The sequence below is a fragment of the Hypanus sabinus genome, chromosome 1, assembly GCF_030144855.1.
Source record: "Hypanus sabinus isolate sHypSab1 chromosome 1, sHypSab1.hap1, whole genome shotgun sequence".
NCBI classification, from domain to species: domain Eukaryota; kingdom Metazoa; phylum Chordata; class Chondrichthyes; order Myliobatiformes; family Dasyatidae; genus Hypanus; species Hypanus sabinus.
This window is the reverse complement of record NC_082706.1, coordinates 113,827,124-113,844,136: the sequence shown is the minus strand read 5'-3', so window position 1 is coordinate 113,844,136 and position 17,013 is coordinate 113,827,124. Positions and strand designations below refer to the sequence as shown.

Sequence of the window (17,013 nt, the reverse complement as noted above, 5' to 3'; positions counted from 1 at the left end):
CGTACCATCTCCAATCTGAACAGCTGTTATCAGATCATAGTGTAATACAGCACAGACGCTGACCCTTCAGCTCATCTGCCTAGTCCCATCTACCTGCACCCGACAATATCCTTCCAAATCTCCCTCATCCATGTACTCTTACAGTAAGTGTAATCATTGACCCCATATCCACCACTTATGTGGGCAGCTTGTTATACATTTGCACCAGCCTCTGAATGAAGACATTTCTCCTCAGATTCCCCTTGGACCTTCCAATATTTACTCTAAAATTATGGCCTCCTAGTTCTACTCTCACCCAAGCTGATGGGAGAAAATCCAGAACGGATTCACCCTATTTGTACCCCTATCTATAATTTTGTTACTCCCACCACACATCCCAATTTCAAGCCACCTTTCATGAACTCTGATAAGGTACCTTCACCAGAGAGTGAGACTGCCTCACTCCACCAAGAGTTCACTTAGCTTTACCAAGTGATAATGAGACCACACTGTGTGTAGCTTCAATCCTCTCACCTAAGAAAGGAGTACAGTGAAGATTCCTGAGAGGCAGGACAACCATATGAGGAGAGATTAACTTGACCAGAGGAAAGTTTGCATTCAATACAGCTTAAAAGAATGAAACTTACAAAATTCTGACAGATTTCGGCAGACTGGATGTGAAAAAGATGTTTACCCTGACTGCAGAGTTTGGAACAATAAGTGATTGTCTTGGGGCAAAGGATCTAGGGCTGACATCCGGTTAAAACTCTTCCCTAAGAAAATGGTGAATCCATGGAATTCACCACCGTTGAAGCTGTAGAGAACAAGTTTCTGAATATTTTTAAGAAGAACCTGAATAAACTTCTACAGAAGGCATCAAGGGAAAGAATAAGAGTGGATTAATGAAATGGTTAATCAGTAATAATGATATAATACTGAATAGCACAGCACACTTAAAAGTTTGAATGGCCCCACTCTTGTTCTTGCTTTCTTCTTCTCCTCTGCAGTTAAAAACAAATCTAGAGATACTGTAGGAGACAGTATGAACTCAGCTCTATTCAAATCGGCGTCTGTTCTTTCAACTTTTTCTTCTCAAGTTATGTTAAAACAATAACACAACGAACACATCTCAAAACCTGGTGCCATCAGCAGTGACACACTGGAATCCAATTTCCTCAAATTGCCTTGTGGAAGTATAGAATTTACTTTACATTGCTGATAAGGTTTCAATGTTTTGTCAGCATTCAGTAGCAGTTATGGCCATTCTATGCCCAACTTCTATTTCCTACATGGCAAAATCTATAAAATGGATTCGTTGGATTTGAGAAGTGTTTTTGTGTCATTGTCTTAAATTGGGAGGAGAAGGTTGAACGACAAACTACGGAGTTTGCACTCTCTCTCGTAAGAAGAGTATATAGCAGTGAGGAGAAATGGTACAGGCATCATGGGTTTCATGTGCATTATGGCAAGGAAGCTAAAACAATGGGAATGATCAGAGATTACAATAGAATGTTCATACTGGGAGATTTACATGGTTCTTTCTGCCACAAGGGAACTGGAGTAATGCATAATATCTTGGCAACCATTATCCAATGGCAAGCTGACATAATGTCAGAATGGCATAAAGAATAAATGAAAGGCCTTTGTTTATGTTAATAGCTTATCATATCCTCAAGATATCCCAAAAAAGAACTACATCTGAAATATGGGAGGTGTTACATCAAACAACTTGCACGCAATAACTCACATAAAAATACTTAATGAATGGACACTTAATCAGTGTAGAGTCAGTTTGACTGAGAAAACAATGTCGTTCAAGGAAAACTGCCTCCTGTCCTCAAATAGTGCAATGTGATCTTTTGCAATACCTAAGCAAGCAGAATAAAAGTTATGAAGTCTCACTGATATCCCCTAAATTCAGTTCCTTTTTTTATGAAATCATGAACGCATGAGATTCTGCAGATGCAGGAAATCCTGAGTAACACACACAAGTGCTGGAGGAACAGCAGATCAGACATCATCTATAGAGAGGAATAACGAGTCAAAGTTTTCATCGGGGTATCGACTCCTTATTTCTCTCCACTGATGCTGCCTGACCTGCTGGTTCCTCCAGCATTTTGTTTGTGTAACTTTGTTATGAACTGTTCAGTAGACCTGGGAAATATCCCTCATTTAACAGGTTGCTTATTCATGGTCCAGGATTTTAAAGGCACAGACAAGCAGCACACACACTCAAAACCAAACTGAAATTGTCATTATTATCAGGTTGGGTTATAACAAGCTTCAAGGTTGTTTGTGATTTCTAGTACACAAGTATAAAGAAGAACAAAATAATTGTTACTCCAGATCAAAAAACACAAACAATAAAGAACCCAATAATAACTTAAAATACAATAAATATAAACACTGAAGTTATCTTGGTAGAAATAGAATGATTGTATGTCCATAAATTGATGCTAAGCTGTACATAAGGTGACTGACAGAAAATAATAAAGTAGTAGTGAGTTAGTGGGTGGAGGTGTTGATCAGCCTTCCTGCTTGGGGAAAGTAACTGTTATTGAGCCTGGTAGTCCTGGCATGGATGTTACATAGCTTCCTCTTTTATGGGCAGTCCATGAGCAGGGTGGGTGGGCTCCTTCACTGGCGCTTTTCCCGCTCCTTTCTGTATATACTGTATGTCCTCGATGATGGGTGACCCGGTGCTGGTGAAGCATTGGGCAGTTTTGACCATCCACTGTAGAGCCTTTCTGTCTGCCACAGAGCAATTTCCATAGCAAGCAGTGATGCAGTTTGTTAGGATGCTCTTTATCGTGCATCTGTAGAATGATGTGAGTATGAATGTGCAAGATCCAGTTCTCTTCAACCTCCTCAGAAAGTAGAAACCTTGATGAGCTTTCTTGACTGTGTAGGATGAGCTTTTGGAACCATGGGAGGTCACATGTGATTTGCACATCCAGAAGTCTGAAACTGCTTGTAGTGCCGCCGATGTAAAAGGGGCTGTGATTGGTGCAAGTTCTCCTGAAGTTGATAACCATCTCCTTTGTCTTGTTGACATTAAGGAAGATGTTATTTGACTAACACCAGGGCCTCGAGCTCTTCCATCTCTTCTCTGTAAGCCATCTCATCACTGTTGTTGGGCCCCACCACTGCTGTGCCTTTGGAGAACTTGACAATATGATTGCTGGAGTGGTCAGCTGTGCGGTCATGTGTGAGCAGAGTGCACAGCTCTCGGGGAACAGTTATGCATCCTGACTATCTCAGGTCTGTTCGTTAGGAAGTCCAACAACCAGTTGTACAAGGTGCATTTAGACCAAGAGATAGGAATTTGCTCACCAGAGTCTGCCAGGCAATAGTGTTGCATGCTAAACTGAAATCCAGAAACAGCATTCTGCTGTAAGTGTCCCTGTTTCCTGGGTGTGTCAGGGGCAGGTGCATGGCAGAAGGCATGGTGGTGACTGTCCAATGTGGCAGGAATGGAGTTTTGGATATGTGCCATTATTAGCTGCTCAAAGCACTTCATGAGGATGGGTGTCCATGCCACTGGACAGTTGTGCTATCAAATTCAATTCTACGGGAGCCCCGTTGGTAATGAACTCATTGCAATATGTGGGATTCTGAGGATGAGAGAAAGGGTGGGTATTTAGGGGAACCTTCACCTGGTGAGAAGGGAGGTCTTAAATCAGTAGGTGCAATGTCAGAGTAATGAAATGAATCCTTTCTCTCAGAGGATTATAAGTCTTCAGAATTCTTTCTGAATTCCCCAGAAGCTATGAATGCTAAGTCAGTGAATATAATCAGATTGATGCAGATAAATTTGACGGGATTCACAGATTTATTAAGCCAGCCAAGAAAGTGTTGAGGCTAAAGGTTGGATTAGCCGTGATATTAATGATCATACAAATGAGTCCAAGATTGAACGGTATGTCACATGAAGAGCATTTGAAGGCTCTTGGCCTGTATTCACTCAAATTCAGAAGAATGAGGGGTGACCTCATTGAAACCTATAGAATGCTGAAAGGCCTTGATATAGTGGATGTGGAAAGGATGTTAAATATGGTGGGAGAGTCTATGACCAGAGGACACTGCCTCAGAACAGAGGGGCATACTTTTAGAACAGAGATGAGGAGGAGTTTCTTTAGCCAGAGAGTGGTGAATCTGTGGAATTCTGTGACAGCTATGGAGTCCAAGTCTTTATACATATTTAAGTTTGATTGATTGTTGATTGGTCAGGGCATGAAAGAATAAGGGGAGACGGCAGGGGATTGGGACTGAGAGGAAAACCGGACTAGTCTTGATGAAATGGCTGAGCAGACCGAATGGCCTTATTTGGCTCCTATATCTTATGCTGTTAAAGAACTCTCCAGCAGGCTCAGTGAATTGAATGGCCTGATACATTTTATTAATGTCTTTATGTTTAGGAATGAATCAACTTCTCAGTAAAGGGCTTTTTCCTGAGGTAAGGGAAATAAGAGTTTTTGAAACTTGCTTGGGGGCTTCCTGATTTCAAAAGTTCAGTACAGCTACACTAAATTGACAAGTCAAAGAGTCAGGTTTACTAGGAATTCTTTCATAATGATAATAAAAGTGTTCTGTTTCCAATATTGCAACCACTATTGTGCATTCAGCATTTTGATGTAAGTGTCCTTGTTTGCTAGGCGGGTCAGGGCCAGGTGCATGACAGATACTATGGCATCTATCGTAAAGCGGTTCTGTCATATAAAGCACGTTTATCGGATTACATTAAGAGACACAGTTTCTGATAAATGGAACAAATTCAAAAGCAGTGGTTGAATTACTTTCACTTACCAACAACTTGTCTCTCAGGAACCGCATATTTGGAACTCTATAGTTGACTTGAGGAAGCATGGTCTTTAGATCCTTCACAGTGATACTGTTCAGAGGAAAGCATCAAATAGATTACTGAGCATAACTATATCAAACAAGAGTGAAGGAATGAATGAAAATTAGTTAAATTTAGTGAAAAACAGCAGAAAGAACATGGAAAAATAGAAGAGATAAATAAATGAAAGGGAGAGGGTTGGAATGAATTGATGTCCAAGGAAGGAATAAGCACAGATAGGAGGACTAACAGAAAGCAGAGAGGGGAGAAGGGAAAGGGTTATGGCAAGCATGAGTAAATGGCTCAAGGATGCAATGGGGAAATAGGAGAATTGACAATACATGAGGTTGAGGCAATAAAAAGTAAAAACAGAAAGAGAAAACCTGTGACTGACTTCATTGTCATTAAAAGAAAGTTCCAGGGGAAGATTACTAAATGGCAGAGGTAGGACTGAATGAATATCATTCTAATGTGGGCCCTTGAACACGCTCAATCATTCAATAAGATCATTGCTCATGCTTCAATACTTTATTGCCCAATCTCAGTATTATTGTATTTCCTCAATGCCTCAAAAGCTATTAATCGCAGCTTTGAATGTATGGAGGAACTGAGTACCCACAGCCTTTCCTATGGAGAATTCAAAATATTTTCAACCCACTGTAAAGAAATTTCTCCCAATCTCAGTTCTAATGATTTACCCCTTATTCTGAGATCATACCTCTATTTATAAAAGTGGTATCCAATACAGAGAATAAAACTTCATCTTAGAACTTAACCTCTATCTTCCTGCTCCTGGTTAAAATGTAAGATGCTGAATGAATTGAGAGTTGTTCAAAAGCTTTTCAACCACCATACATCAATCAAAATCCCTTACGGAGTCATTGGAAAGTGTTTCATTACATTTAGGGCCATAGATGAACTATCAGGGAAAAGAGGAGAGATGGCACACCACAAATTCGAATGATGTCATCTTAGGAATTACTGAGTTCATTTGTAAGAGGAAAGGAGATAATTTATCAGTGTATATTGCAACATCAAAATCAATTAATGTCAGATACCATGCCAGTCTTGCTGATTGGTATTGAAGTCAAAATGTAATGCCAATCAATGATACAAAGAAAATGGCACAAACAATCCAGTGCCAATAAAAGCATATAAATATTGCCATCTTTCTCCAGTAAGTTCCTCATTATATGTAAAAGTGACAGTAAAATTATCAAACCATCATTTATACCCATTATGTCAGCTTTTCAATTCCGTAGCTAACAGTTTCAGATTCCTTAAACATGTTCTTAAAGATGTAAAAAAAAAGATAATGAATCTAAGAAAGAAAAACTAATAGCATGGCCTACTAAAATCAATACATTAATCATTTTGGGCTGACCTTCAGAGATTTGATTCCACTATAGTTCTGTGAAGTCAGCATGGGATGCAAAGAAGGGACAGGAGATTGGTGATGCATGGGTACTTTGTGAGATTGGGTGGGGGGGGGGGCTCCTTCTACCATTTACCTTGGACTTTCTTGTGCTCTCTCTCAATGAGCATGAGGTTCTCAATTCCATCCTAGATGCCCCTTTCCCTGTTTTGAGCACTCTCAATCCAGCAGGAATGCAGATGTTGCATCTTTTCTAAGCACCTTTGAGAAAGCAGTAGCAAGTGCCAGGCACATGAATGACATGGCTGGTCGGCAAACGAGTGTAGTCAGAGCCTCAGTGGAGGGAACCCTAGCCTGGGAGAGAATGATGACACTTGTTCATTTATCCATCCAATGAAGCTGCAGGACTTTGCAGAGATAATGTACCAACGGTACTGCAGTAGCAATGAAAGCAGTCCTGGGGAGATTCATCAGGCTAATTCTAGGGATGGAGTGTTGTTCCATCAACAGATGCTAAACAGTTTGGGTCTGTGTTCCCTGGAGTTCAGATGAATAAGGGGAGAACATATTCAAACAAACAAAATTCTCAGGGGGCTTGGCAGGGTAAAAACGGAGATGTTTTCACTAGTTGAAGAGCTTAAGCAAGGGCACATAGCTACAAAATAAAGGGCTGTTCATTTAATACTGAGTGTTTGAAAATTTCTGCTTTCAGAGGATAATGAATCTCTGGAATTCTCTGCCCTGGGGGTGATGGAGGCCAGCTCATTATAAATAAATTTGGATCAGCCATGATCATATCAAAAGGGAGCCCAAGCTTGACTTACTTGGTGACCTACTCCTGGTCTAAATTTCAAAGTATATTCTTGGGTTAGTTCTGTACCAAACTACATTTTCATGGTGAATGTTAATGAATATTTTATAACTCTTTGGAACCCCTCTTTTTCCAGATTTTATTCCTTAAAATGGATGATCTCACATTCACCTGTTACAAAAGTATTTCATCTAACAATTATTTTTGTAACATTATTGTGTTATCAGTCATTCATGGATATATTGAATAGTTGGCGTCACTGCATAAATGCTCAAAATGGCACTGCTAGCCATGTACAGAATGGCCTTTCATCTTCATGTTGAGTCTTTGCAAGAGCAAAGCCATTGTTTAAAGATGCTGGTTTATTAAACAGGGCTGCAATATGTTCAAGAAAATTGTTTTATTAAGCAATTAATATCAAGCAAAAAAAAGCAGACTGTCCCATTACAAGTAAACTCAACTCTCGTAGGCCTTCTGCTGGTGCAGACCCCTGCCAATAGCAAACCTCTTTAATAAACCCTTGACACCATATGTGACCAAGGTTCAACAGGGAAATTCAGTCAATTAACCCAAGAAACAAACAGTTTCTCAAGCAAAACAATGTTCTTTCATTTCTTCTACTGTCAGGGGCTCCTGGCAACAGTGAATATAAGAGTATCTTCTCTGGTTTAAGGCAGTTGACACCACTTACAATACCAACCTAAAAGTGAAGTTCTCTCCATCACTGGAAAATCTTTTATACACATAATCAAACAACTTTCTGCTGCCTGACAAATCACCATAGCAACTAGCTTTAATTAAGCTGTTTAACACATGACCCATTACCACACTAGTAATAACTGTTCAAATCCCAAAGATTTAATAAAGTATAATGTATAACATTACTGCTCTCAATCAATTATAAATTTTTTATAGGTTATAGAGTCATAGAGATTGCAGCACAGAAACAAGCTCTACGGCTCATGTAGTCAATGCCAAACTATTAATCTGCTTAAACCCACTGACCTGCACCTAGACCATAGTCCTCCATATGCCTCCCATCCATGTACTTATTGAATCTTATCTTAAATGTTGCAATCAAAATTTTGCTGTCTTTCACGTCACAATACTGCTAGCAGGTCCAATTCCTCACATTTTCCCATAGTCCTACAATGTACTTTCAAATATTACTCCAGTCTTCTCTTGAAGGTGGTGATTACATCTTCCTTCACACTCTGTCAGTTGCTGCATCTTGGGTTTTGTACACAACATTTTTCGCATTGATGCATTTAAATCCTTTTAGCACAATTACCAAGAACCTTTCTCTTTTGACACAAATGTCTGAAAAGATGCACCACCAGTCTTAAAGTCTCAACAGACCTCTTGCACGTTAAGATGAACGTTTGATCTCTTAAATCTACCTCGCCGTGGCCCTTGCATTGTACTTGTATACTTGTTCTGCACTTCCTCTAACTATAAAACTATATTTCCCAATTTGTAGTTGCTTTTATCTTCTGTACTACCTTATATTTGGAATGATCTGTATGGATGGAATATAAAAATCCTTTTTCACTGTGATTCAGCTCATGTGAGAATAATAAACCAAATATTGATTACCAGTTTTGATAGGAAAGATAAATTAAGGGAGTTTCAGAGCTCTGAGATGCAGATAGGTGTTCTACTGACATGATTTGCAAAATGCTAGCTAGGTAAGATAGTACATTAATCAGGAACGCTTACAGAATATTAATGTTTGGAGTAAAATCCAAAAGTAGAGAGCTATGCTTCAGATATATATGGTATTGGTGAAATAAAATCTTAAGTGTACAATTTTGGTCTCCTAATTTAAGGAAGGATGCAAATGAGCAGGAAGCAGTTCAGACAAATTTATCTGATACCTGGAACAGGCAGGTTGCTTTATGAGGAAAAGTTGGATAAGCTAGGCACATATATCCTGGGGTTTAGGAGAGATGTGAATTGATTACAATATGTTACAGCATTCTGACCTATTGTTATAAGATTACTGAGCAAACCTCTTGTACAATAAGATGGATTCTTGACCTCACAATCTACCCCATTATGGCCTTGCACCTTATTGTCTGCCTGCATTTGCTGATTTTCTCCGTAAATGTCATCACATATTCAGTATTACTTTCATTCGTACAACCTCAATGTATTGATGCAATGAAATTATGTTATGAATGGTATAATTTTTCGAGGCCTCATAGATGGGACCTACTGCTCCTCCACAACATAAAGTGGCATTACACTCGGTAAATCTCACCACTGACTTCTGAATTTGCTAATTATTGGAGCCCAATATTGATCTTTACCATCGTTTCCAGAAAATTCTGGGTCTTGGTTCATTTCTGCTGCTGTGTTTTTTTTCTCAGAGGGATTTTCACTCCTTGTTATGAACACAGTTGGTCAGCAGAGGGCAGCAGCAGTAATACCATTTCCCTCCACTCCACAGCACCCCCCTCCAACCATCTGTAAGTCTTTGTAACTGGCCGGAACACGGCCCCAGTGAACTGAGCAACACTTTGACAGAGTTTCCATAAACAGGACAGATGACAGAAGGCTGATCTTAAAGAAGCAGTGCCTGCAGTATTCATCCCTTAGAAGTGAACATCCCTGTATGCAAACCACCCCTGAGAAAGGAATTCAAATGTACCTCATTTTTTTTTACAGTGATGATTGCAGTGAGACCTCGCATGTCTAATAAGAATCTAATGTTAAAAAAAAATCAATCCCCTGCCCTTTTGGCTTGATGTCCTACATGCCTGCATTATGCTGATAACTCCCAGCATATTTCCTGTTTTCTGTAATTCAGCAGCAGCTCTAATGCTTGGAATCTAACTCTGATTCAATTAAGAAGTGTTTCCTAATCCCAATTTTAATCAAAAACACAATCCCGTGCTTTTCAAGATAATCTGTGATAATTCCAATTCTTTCTATTTCCATTTAAATCAAATGCTAACTATTCACTTGTCGTTCCTGTTTCACTCACGATTCCCCAGCAGTTTTAATAGAGATTTTCCTGCCTGTTTGCATGTTATATCCAAATATGCCAGTATTTTCTCCCGCTCCGAATTTTTTTGTAATCTTATAACTAGCTATGCTTGGAATAGTGGGGAAAAAATTGGAGATGGAGAATGGAAAAGAAGGTCCTGAGGTGACATGGTGGTCACACAGCTCCGGGATTTAGGGTGTAACATGGAAGTTGAACATTCAACCCATGACTGTGTGGGTTTCCTCCCACTTACCAAAGATGTGCTGGGAGGATTATCAGCAAAGATGAATTGGCCCCAGTGTTTGTGGGTGGTGGGAGAGTTGGGGGGGGTGGTGGGGGGAAATTCAGAGGCAAATGAGAGAGAATAATCGGGGAATGGTAACAATAGGATTTCTCTGAAAGCTGGCATAGGACTGAAAGGACGTAGTGCTTCCCATGTTGTTAGAAAAATGCATATCGGTATGAATTACTTTGGGAATATTAATGAAACATAGACTCTATCCACACTTCTGGCTGCCTTAATAAAGCAGCCAGCACAGTCAAAGACCCCACCTACTCTAGACATCTTCACTTTTACCCAATTCCATTGCACCCTAATATTTACCTGCAATGAACCTTCTCTATAATGCTAAACATAATCTGCATTCTGTTATTGCTTTTTCCTTGTAATATCTCAATATAATTATATTTTGTAATGGTCTGTAAGGATGATTTGTAAAACTTTAGTTTCCAGTGTATCTCGGTACACGTGACAGTAATAAACCAATAAACACTAAGATATTCTCTCGCATAATCAGGTTTATTATCACCGGCGTATGTTGTGAAATTTGTTAACTTATCCATTCCCAATCGCCCTACCCAAATCATGGCTTTTTCTTCCTCTTTCTCTATTTTGTTGTCTGTTCTTCCTCCTTCCTCACAAACAATCTTCAACTCTCTTGTGTCAGATGAGTCTCAGGGCTTGCAGTGTTGTGTGATAACAGTAAAAAGCCGTACACCTCAATGTAACGTTGACTAGGTGCTATGCTGCTGGGGATGTTGTCTTTTGTGTGCGATGATAAACCAAAAGGCTTTCCCTGTTCTCTCAAGTTATTGTAAGTGTTCCTAGAGCACAACTTAAACAAGAGAAAGGAGCTTTTCCTGTGGTTTGACCAGTATCTATCAAACATCTAATAAATAAGATATATATTTGATGATTTATTCAAATTGTTATGCAAGTTGATTTCCAACACAATCAAGAAAGGCAATGCAGTATATTTGTCTAAGGACATCTGAAAGCCTTCTGACACAGTACTTCAGTGCAGGCATAATCAGAAAACAGAAATGAGGGCTTTGGAAAATCATGCCATAGGCTACAGAATATAACTCAGGCTAATTAATGGATAAGTGACACGAGATTCTGAAGATACTAAATGTTGTGTAGACACACACAATGCTGGAGGTACTCAGCAGTTCAGTCAGCATCTATGAAGGGATATGAACAGTTGATGCTTCAGGCTGAGAGTAGGGATAAGGGACAGAGAGTTTTCTAGAGCAGGAATAAAATAGATAAAAGGCTAACCATTAGTCACAGATTTTACAATTTCCTGGGATGATAAGCAGAGAATCATAGTAAATTGTTGTTTTTCTGACTGGATAGTGGTTCACAATGGTACTCTCCAGGGACTGATGCTGGGATCAATTATTTATGTATATATATGATTTATTTGTACATGGACACGTGGCATAACATCTGAAAAGGTATAGTAGGCTTGCAGAATGGACAAATAAGTGACAGATGAAATGCAATTCTGATGTGTGAAGTGAACATTTTGACAGAAGAAAATGTGGGGAGATAATACAGTGTTTTAATTGTAGAGCTCTAAAGTGCGTGCAGGGTGAGGGACATCAATGTGGGTGTGCATAAATCTCTCAAAGTAACATGTTGAGGAATGGGCTTCATGAACTGAGGTGAGGAGTATAAAAGGAAATTAATTCAAATCTTTATGAAACTCTGGTTTGGCCATCTACATCCAATAATGGACACTACAGTTTAGGAAAGATTTGAAAATTATGGAAGCATACACACAAAAATGTGCCCTTTCGGCTTCCCTCATCCACGCCTATATACATCTGTATCAATCCTAATTATCCACACGAGGCTGGTAAACCTACAGCTTTCTTATCCAAGTTCCTGTCAAGATGCCTCTTAAACGCCGCTTTCCTCCCACAATCCAAAGACGTATCGTTTAGGGTTAGTAGGCTGTGGGCATACTACGTTGGTGCCGGAAGCGTGGCAATGCATGCAGGCTGCCACAGCACATCTTGGACTGTGTTGGTTGTTGACACATAGTTCACTGTTGGTTTCAAACATACACGTGACAAATGAAGCTAATCTCTCTCTAATTACATACAGTCGGCCCTCCTTATCCAGGGGTTCCACCTGCGCGGATTCAACCAACCCTGGATCGGGAAAACCCAGAAGTTCTCTCTCCAGCACTCATTCTTTGAGTATGTACAGACTATTTTTTCTTGTCATTATCCCCTAAACAATACAGTATAACAGCTATTTACATACATTTACATTGTATTAGGTATTATAAGTAATCTAGAGATGATTTAAAAGTATAGGCAGTCCCCGGGTCATGAACGAGTTCCTTTCCTGAGTCTGTCTTTAAGTCGGATTTGAAGTTGGAACAGGTACATCCGGTATAATTTAGCGTCAGTTAGTCAAACGTTTGTCTTAGTATATAGTATACATTTTACCTTTCTATGCATATAAAACACTGAAGAAACATATGTATTTCAATAATTACACCACTGCGTTGCCTAGTAGTAATTGTAGCTTTCATCGGGGCAGGGCTTTTCACATGCTCCAATAAAATTGTTCCGATCGTTGACCAACTGTAGCCTTACGCTTTTCCAATGACCGATGTATTTCATCTCTTCCCCATTGCTTTATTAATTCCATTTTATTTTCAATCATGATTGTGATTTATTTTTGTGAACAGAAACACTGCGGATTCAGAGCTGCGCCTGCTCCTAAAGTCCACTGCACTGAGACAGGTTAAATAAGGTCCGGGGTTCCACTGGGTCCTAAAGACCACCACACTGCTCAGGCTAAATAAGGGACTTGAGCATCTGTGTTTTTTGGTATCCATCGGGGATCCCGGAACCAATCCCCCGCGGATAAGGGGGGCCAACTGTATCTGCCTCTGCTACCTCCTCTGACAGCTTGTTCCAAATTGAACACCACCCACTCCGAAAAATTTACCCCTCCGCTCCCATTTAAACCTCTCACATTAAACGTGTGCCCTCTAGTTCTAGACTCTCCTGCACGCTTTGAAAGCTGCTGCACCTGATGACCCTGTGATCTCTGTCTCAGAGGCCGATGTTAGGCTGTCTTTAAAGAAGCATGTTAATGACTTTAACATTGAACCCTCACAAGGTGGAAGGTCCAGATACCTGGTAAGGCTCCGAAAACCTGTGCCAACCAACTGGCGGGAATATTCAAGGACATTTTCAACCTCTCACTGCTACGAGCAGAAGTTCCCACTTGCTTTAAAAAGGCAATAATTATACCAGTGTCAAAGAAGAATAATGTGGTCTGCCTTAACGACTATCGCCCGGTAGCATTCACATCGACAGTGATGAAATGCTTTGAGTTATGACTAGACTGAACTCCTGCCTCAGCAAGGACCTGGACCCATTGCAATTTGCCTATCGTCACAATACGTCAATGGCAGACACAATCTCCATGGCTCTTCACACAGCTTTAGACCACCTAGACAACACAAACACCTATGTCAGGATGCTGTTCATCGACTATAACTGAGCATTTAATACCATCATTCCCACAATCCTGATTGAGAAGTTGCAGAACCTGGGACTCTGTACCTCCCTCTGTAATTGAATCCTCGACTTCCTAACTGGGAGACCACAGTCTGTGTGGATTGATGATAACTTATCTTCTTCGCTGATGATCAACAGTGGTGCACCTCAGGGGTGTGTGCTTAGCCCACTGTTCTACTCTCTGTATACACATGACTGTGTGGCTAGGCATAGGTCAAATACCATCTGAAAATTTGCTGACGATACAACCATTGCTGGTAGAATCTCAGGTGGTGACGAGAGGGTGTACAGGAGTGAGATATGCCAACTAGTGGAGTGCTGCTGCAGCAACAACTTGGCACTCAACGTCAGTAAGACAGAAGAGCTGATTGTGGACTTCAGGAAGGGTAGGACAAAGGAGCACATACCAATTCTTTTAGAGGGATCAGAAGTGGAGAGAATGAGCAGCTTCAAGTTCCTGGGTGTCAAGATCTCTGAGGATCTAACCTGGTCCCAGCATATTGATTTATTCATAAAGAATGCAAGGCAGCTGCTATACTTTATTAGGAGTTTGAAGCAATTTGGTAGGTCAGCAAATACGTTCAAAAACTTCTATAGTTGCACTGTGACAGGGTTGCATTCTGACAGGGTGCATCACTGTCTGGTATGGAGGGGCTACTGCACAGGACTGAAAGAAGCTGCAGAAGGTTGTAAATCTAGTCAGCTCCATCTTAGGTACCAGCCTACAAAGTATTCAGGACATCTTTAGGAAGCGGTGTCTCAGAAAGGCAGCGTCCATTATTAAGGACATCCAGCACCCAGGACATGCCCTTCTCTCACTGTTACCATCAGGTAGGAGGTACAGAAGCCTGAAGGCACTCACTCAGTGATTCAGGGACAGCTGCTTTCCCTCTGCCATCCGATTCCCGAATGGACTTTGAAGCTTTGGACACTACCTCACTTTTTTAATATACAGTATTTCTGATTTTGCACAAATTTTTAATAATCTAGTCAATATATGTAATTGATTTACTTGTTTTTAATTATGTTTTATTTTATTTATTATTATTTTTTTCTCTCTCACTACTAGATTATGTATTGCATTGAAGTGATGCTGCTAAGTTAACAAATTTCACAGCACATGCCAGTGATAATAAACCTGATTCTCATTCTGATTCTGATAAAGAAGTCATTCCTATACACAGATCCAATCATTGGAGAGGTGACTGATAAACAAAAAAAAATACAGGGCTTTGGTTATAGAGAAATGGAACAGTATACATTTATATATTGGGAAGCAGCACAGACTTCAGGAGACAAATGTCTCCATTCTTTAATGATTCTACAGAGTTAATTGTCAGTCAGTTCTCCTAGGGGTAAAGAATGGAACCCTTGCTATATATATTTGAGCAGATGTAGGGAGATAAAACTGAATGTTGATAAGCCTGAAGTGGAACTATTTTCTTCAGTTGAGCAAATGGTTAGAAATTTGCAAGATGTATAGGAACTTCAAATGGCCGTCTTTCTCCCTGGTTTCCCTGTATACTTTTGTGATTAGTCTGGACTTCCCTCATGACCTTCCTCTTCGTGACGCCCACTGAGATACAACCTTTCAACCTTGGCACTGCTTTCTTCTCACCAGCCAGCTCTGAGCTGCCTCTGACATCGAGAACACTGACCTATTTTCACAAGCCTCTTTCTCATCTAGGTGCATCAGCACTGAAATAAATTGGAATCTTTAACAGAAGGCAAGGAAAAGCTGTGGAATCTGCTGTGGGCATACAAGCCTGTGTATTCACTTCACACTATGTTAAGTTGATTCTTTATATTTCATTTTTAAAGCCACACAGAAAAACCAATTAATCCTCTCATTTCTAATCTCTGTTCAGTTTATTGCCCGTTTCTAGAGAATCTGATGATACTTTCAGATCAAGATTCAGTGTTGAAGGGGCTTCTTTCCAATTACAGCCACTTTCTACAGGCACATCTGCTTGTTCAGCAATTCTCAAATAAAACTTTTCCCTGCATACATCCCAATGATAATATATGAACAAACATCAGCGCAAACATTTAGAAAGGTCTCATTTCCCATTCCATAGCACGAGGACAAAAATCTTTATTGGGCTAGAGTGGGAACCTGTCTTAATGTGTTGTGATGACGTACGGCCACCATCACACCTCTGCACTTCTTTTCCAAACTGTTATCGTACTTTCCGTCTCCCTGCCACTCTACTATTTGACCAAGATCCAGTACTTGGCCAAGAACTTACAGTTACTCAAATAGGTGCACTAGATGGTCAAAGCAAAAGTATGCTGTTGAGTATGTGAATCATGGATACTTGGCTGCATATTGTAGGTAACTGGTCAAAGGAAAGGAAAGCCAGGGAGAGGGTAGTGAACAGAAAAGTGGCAATGGGGTGATTGTGTTGAATGGCAGTAGTGATCAGGTAACTGGCAGGGCTTGTGGACAACAGAGACTCAACAGTATGCTTGAATCTTAGGGGTTCAGGACTAAGAATAGGGAAACAGCCCCTGGACCTCAACAGGAGTTGAGGTCAGAAGTGAGTTCAAAGAGATGAGGGGTGTTACTCTCCTTTTGCATGGTGTGGGATTGATCCAAGGCTTGTAAAGAACTTATTTTACAGTCTTATCTTCAACATATTTATCCTCATCAGAACTGGAAATCTCAGTTCTGATAATCATGGACCTGAAACAGCTTCTTTCTCTATAGATACCCATGGCTATATTCCCAGCATTTTCCTATCTCTAATAGCAAGACTGCATTCTCAAATCCCATTCAAAGACTCTAACATTTATTGAGTATGCCCACAAGAATATAAATCTCAGGGTTGTATATAGTGATATATATGTACTTCAATAATAATTTTACTTTGAATAATTTAAGACGATGCAGTAATGCCTGGTAGCATTGTAGTTAGGCTGTGTAATTAAAGAATCAAAACACTGGATATCCACAGGCATAAGTTCAATTCTCACAATGGTAACTGAGGAATCTAAATCAAATTAATTTAGTAACAACCAGAAGATCTTAACTGCATCCTGAAGTGGGTTATGAAGGCACTTCACTGTCAAGCTGACAGCTATTATTCATCTTGTTAAGGGTCAGAAAGGCAATAAAATGCAATAAATGCTGGCACACCTAGTGATATGCACATTGCAAACAAGAATTTAAAAATACCTATTTT

General features: G+C 40.0%; 1 protein-coding gene across 2 annotated transcripts in view; it reads right to left on the bottom strand.

The window, feature by feature from the left end:
* LOC132396783 (1-phosphatidylinositol 4,5-bisphosphate phosphodiesterase gamma-1-like) overlaps window positions 1-17,013 on the bottom strand; it is a 256,980-nt gene that overhangs the window by 96,897 nt on the left and 143,070 nt on the right. For both annotated transcript variants that reach the window (XM_059974696.1, XM_059974691.1), the window contains one exon: window positions 4,786-4,870. In XM_059974696.1, coding sequence (XP_059830679.1) covers window positions 4,786-4,870 — 85 coding nt within the window. The remainder of the gene's footprint in view (window positions 1-4,785; window positions 4,871-17,013) is intronic.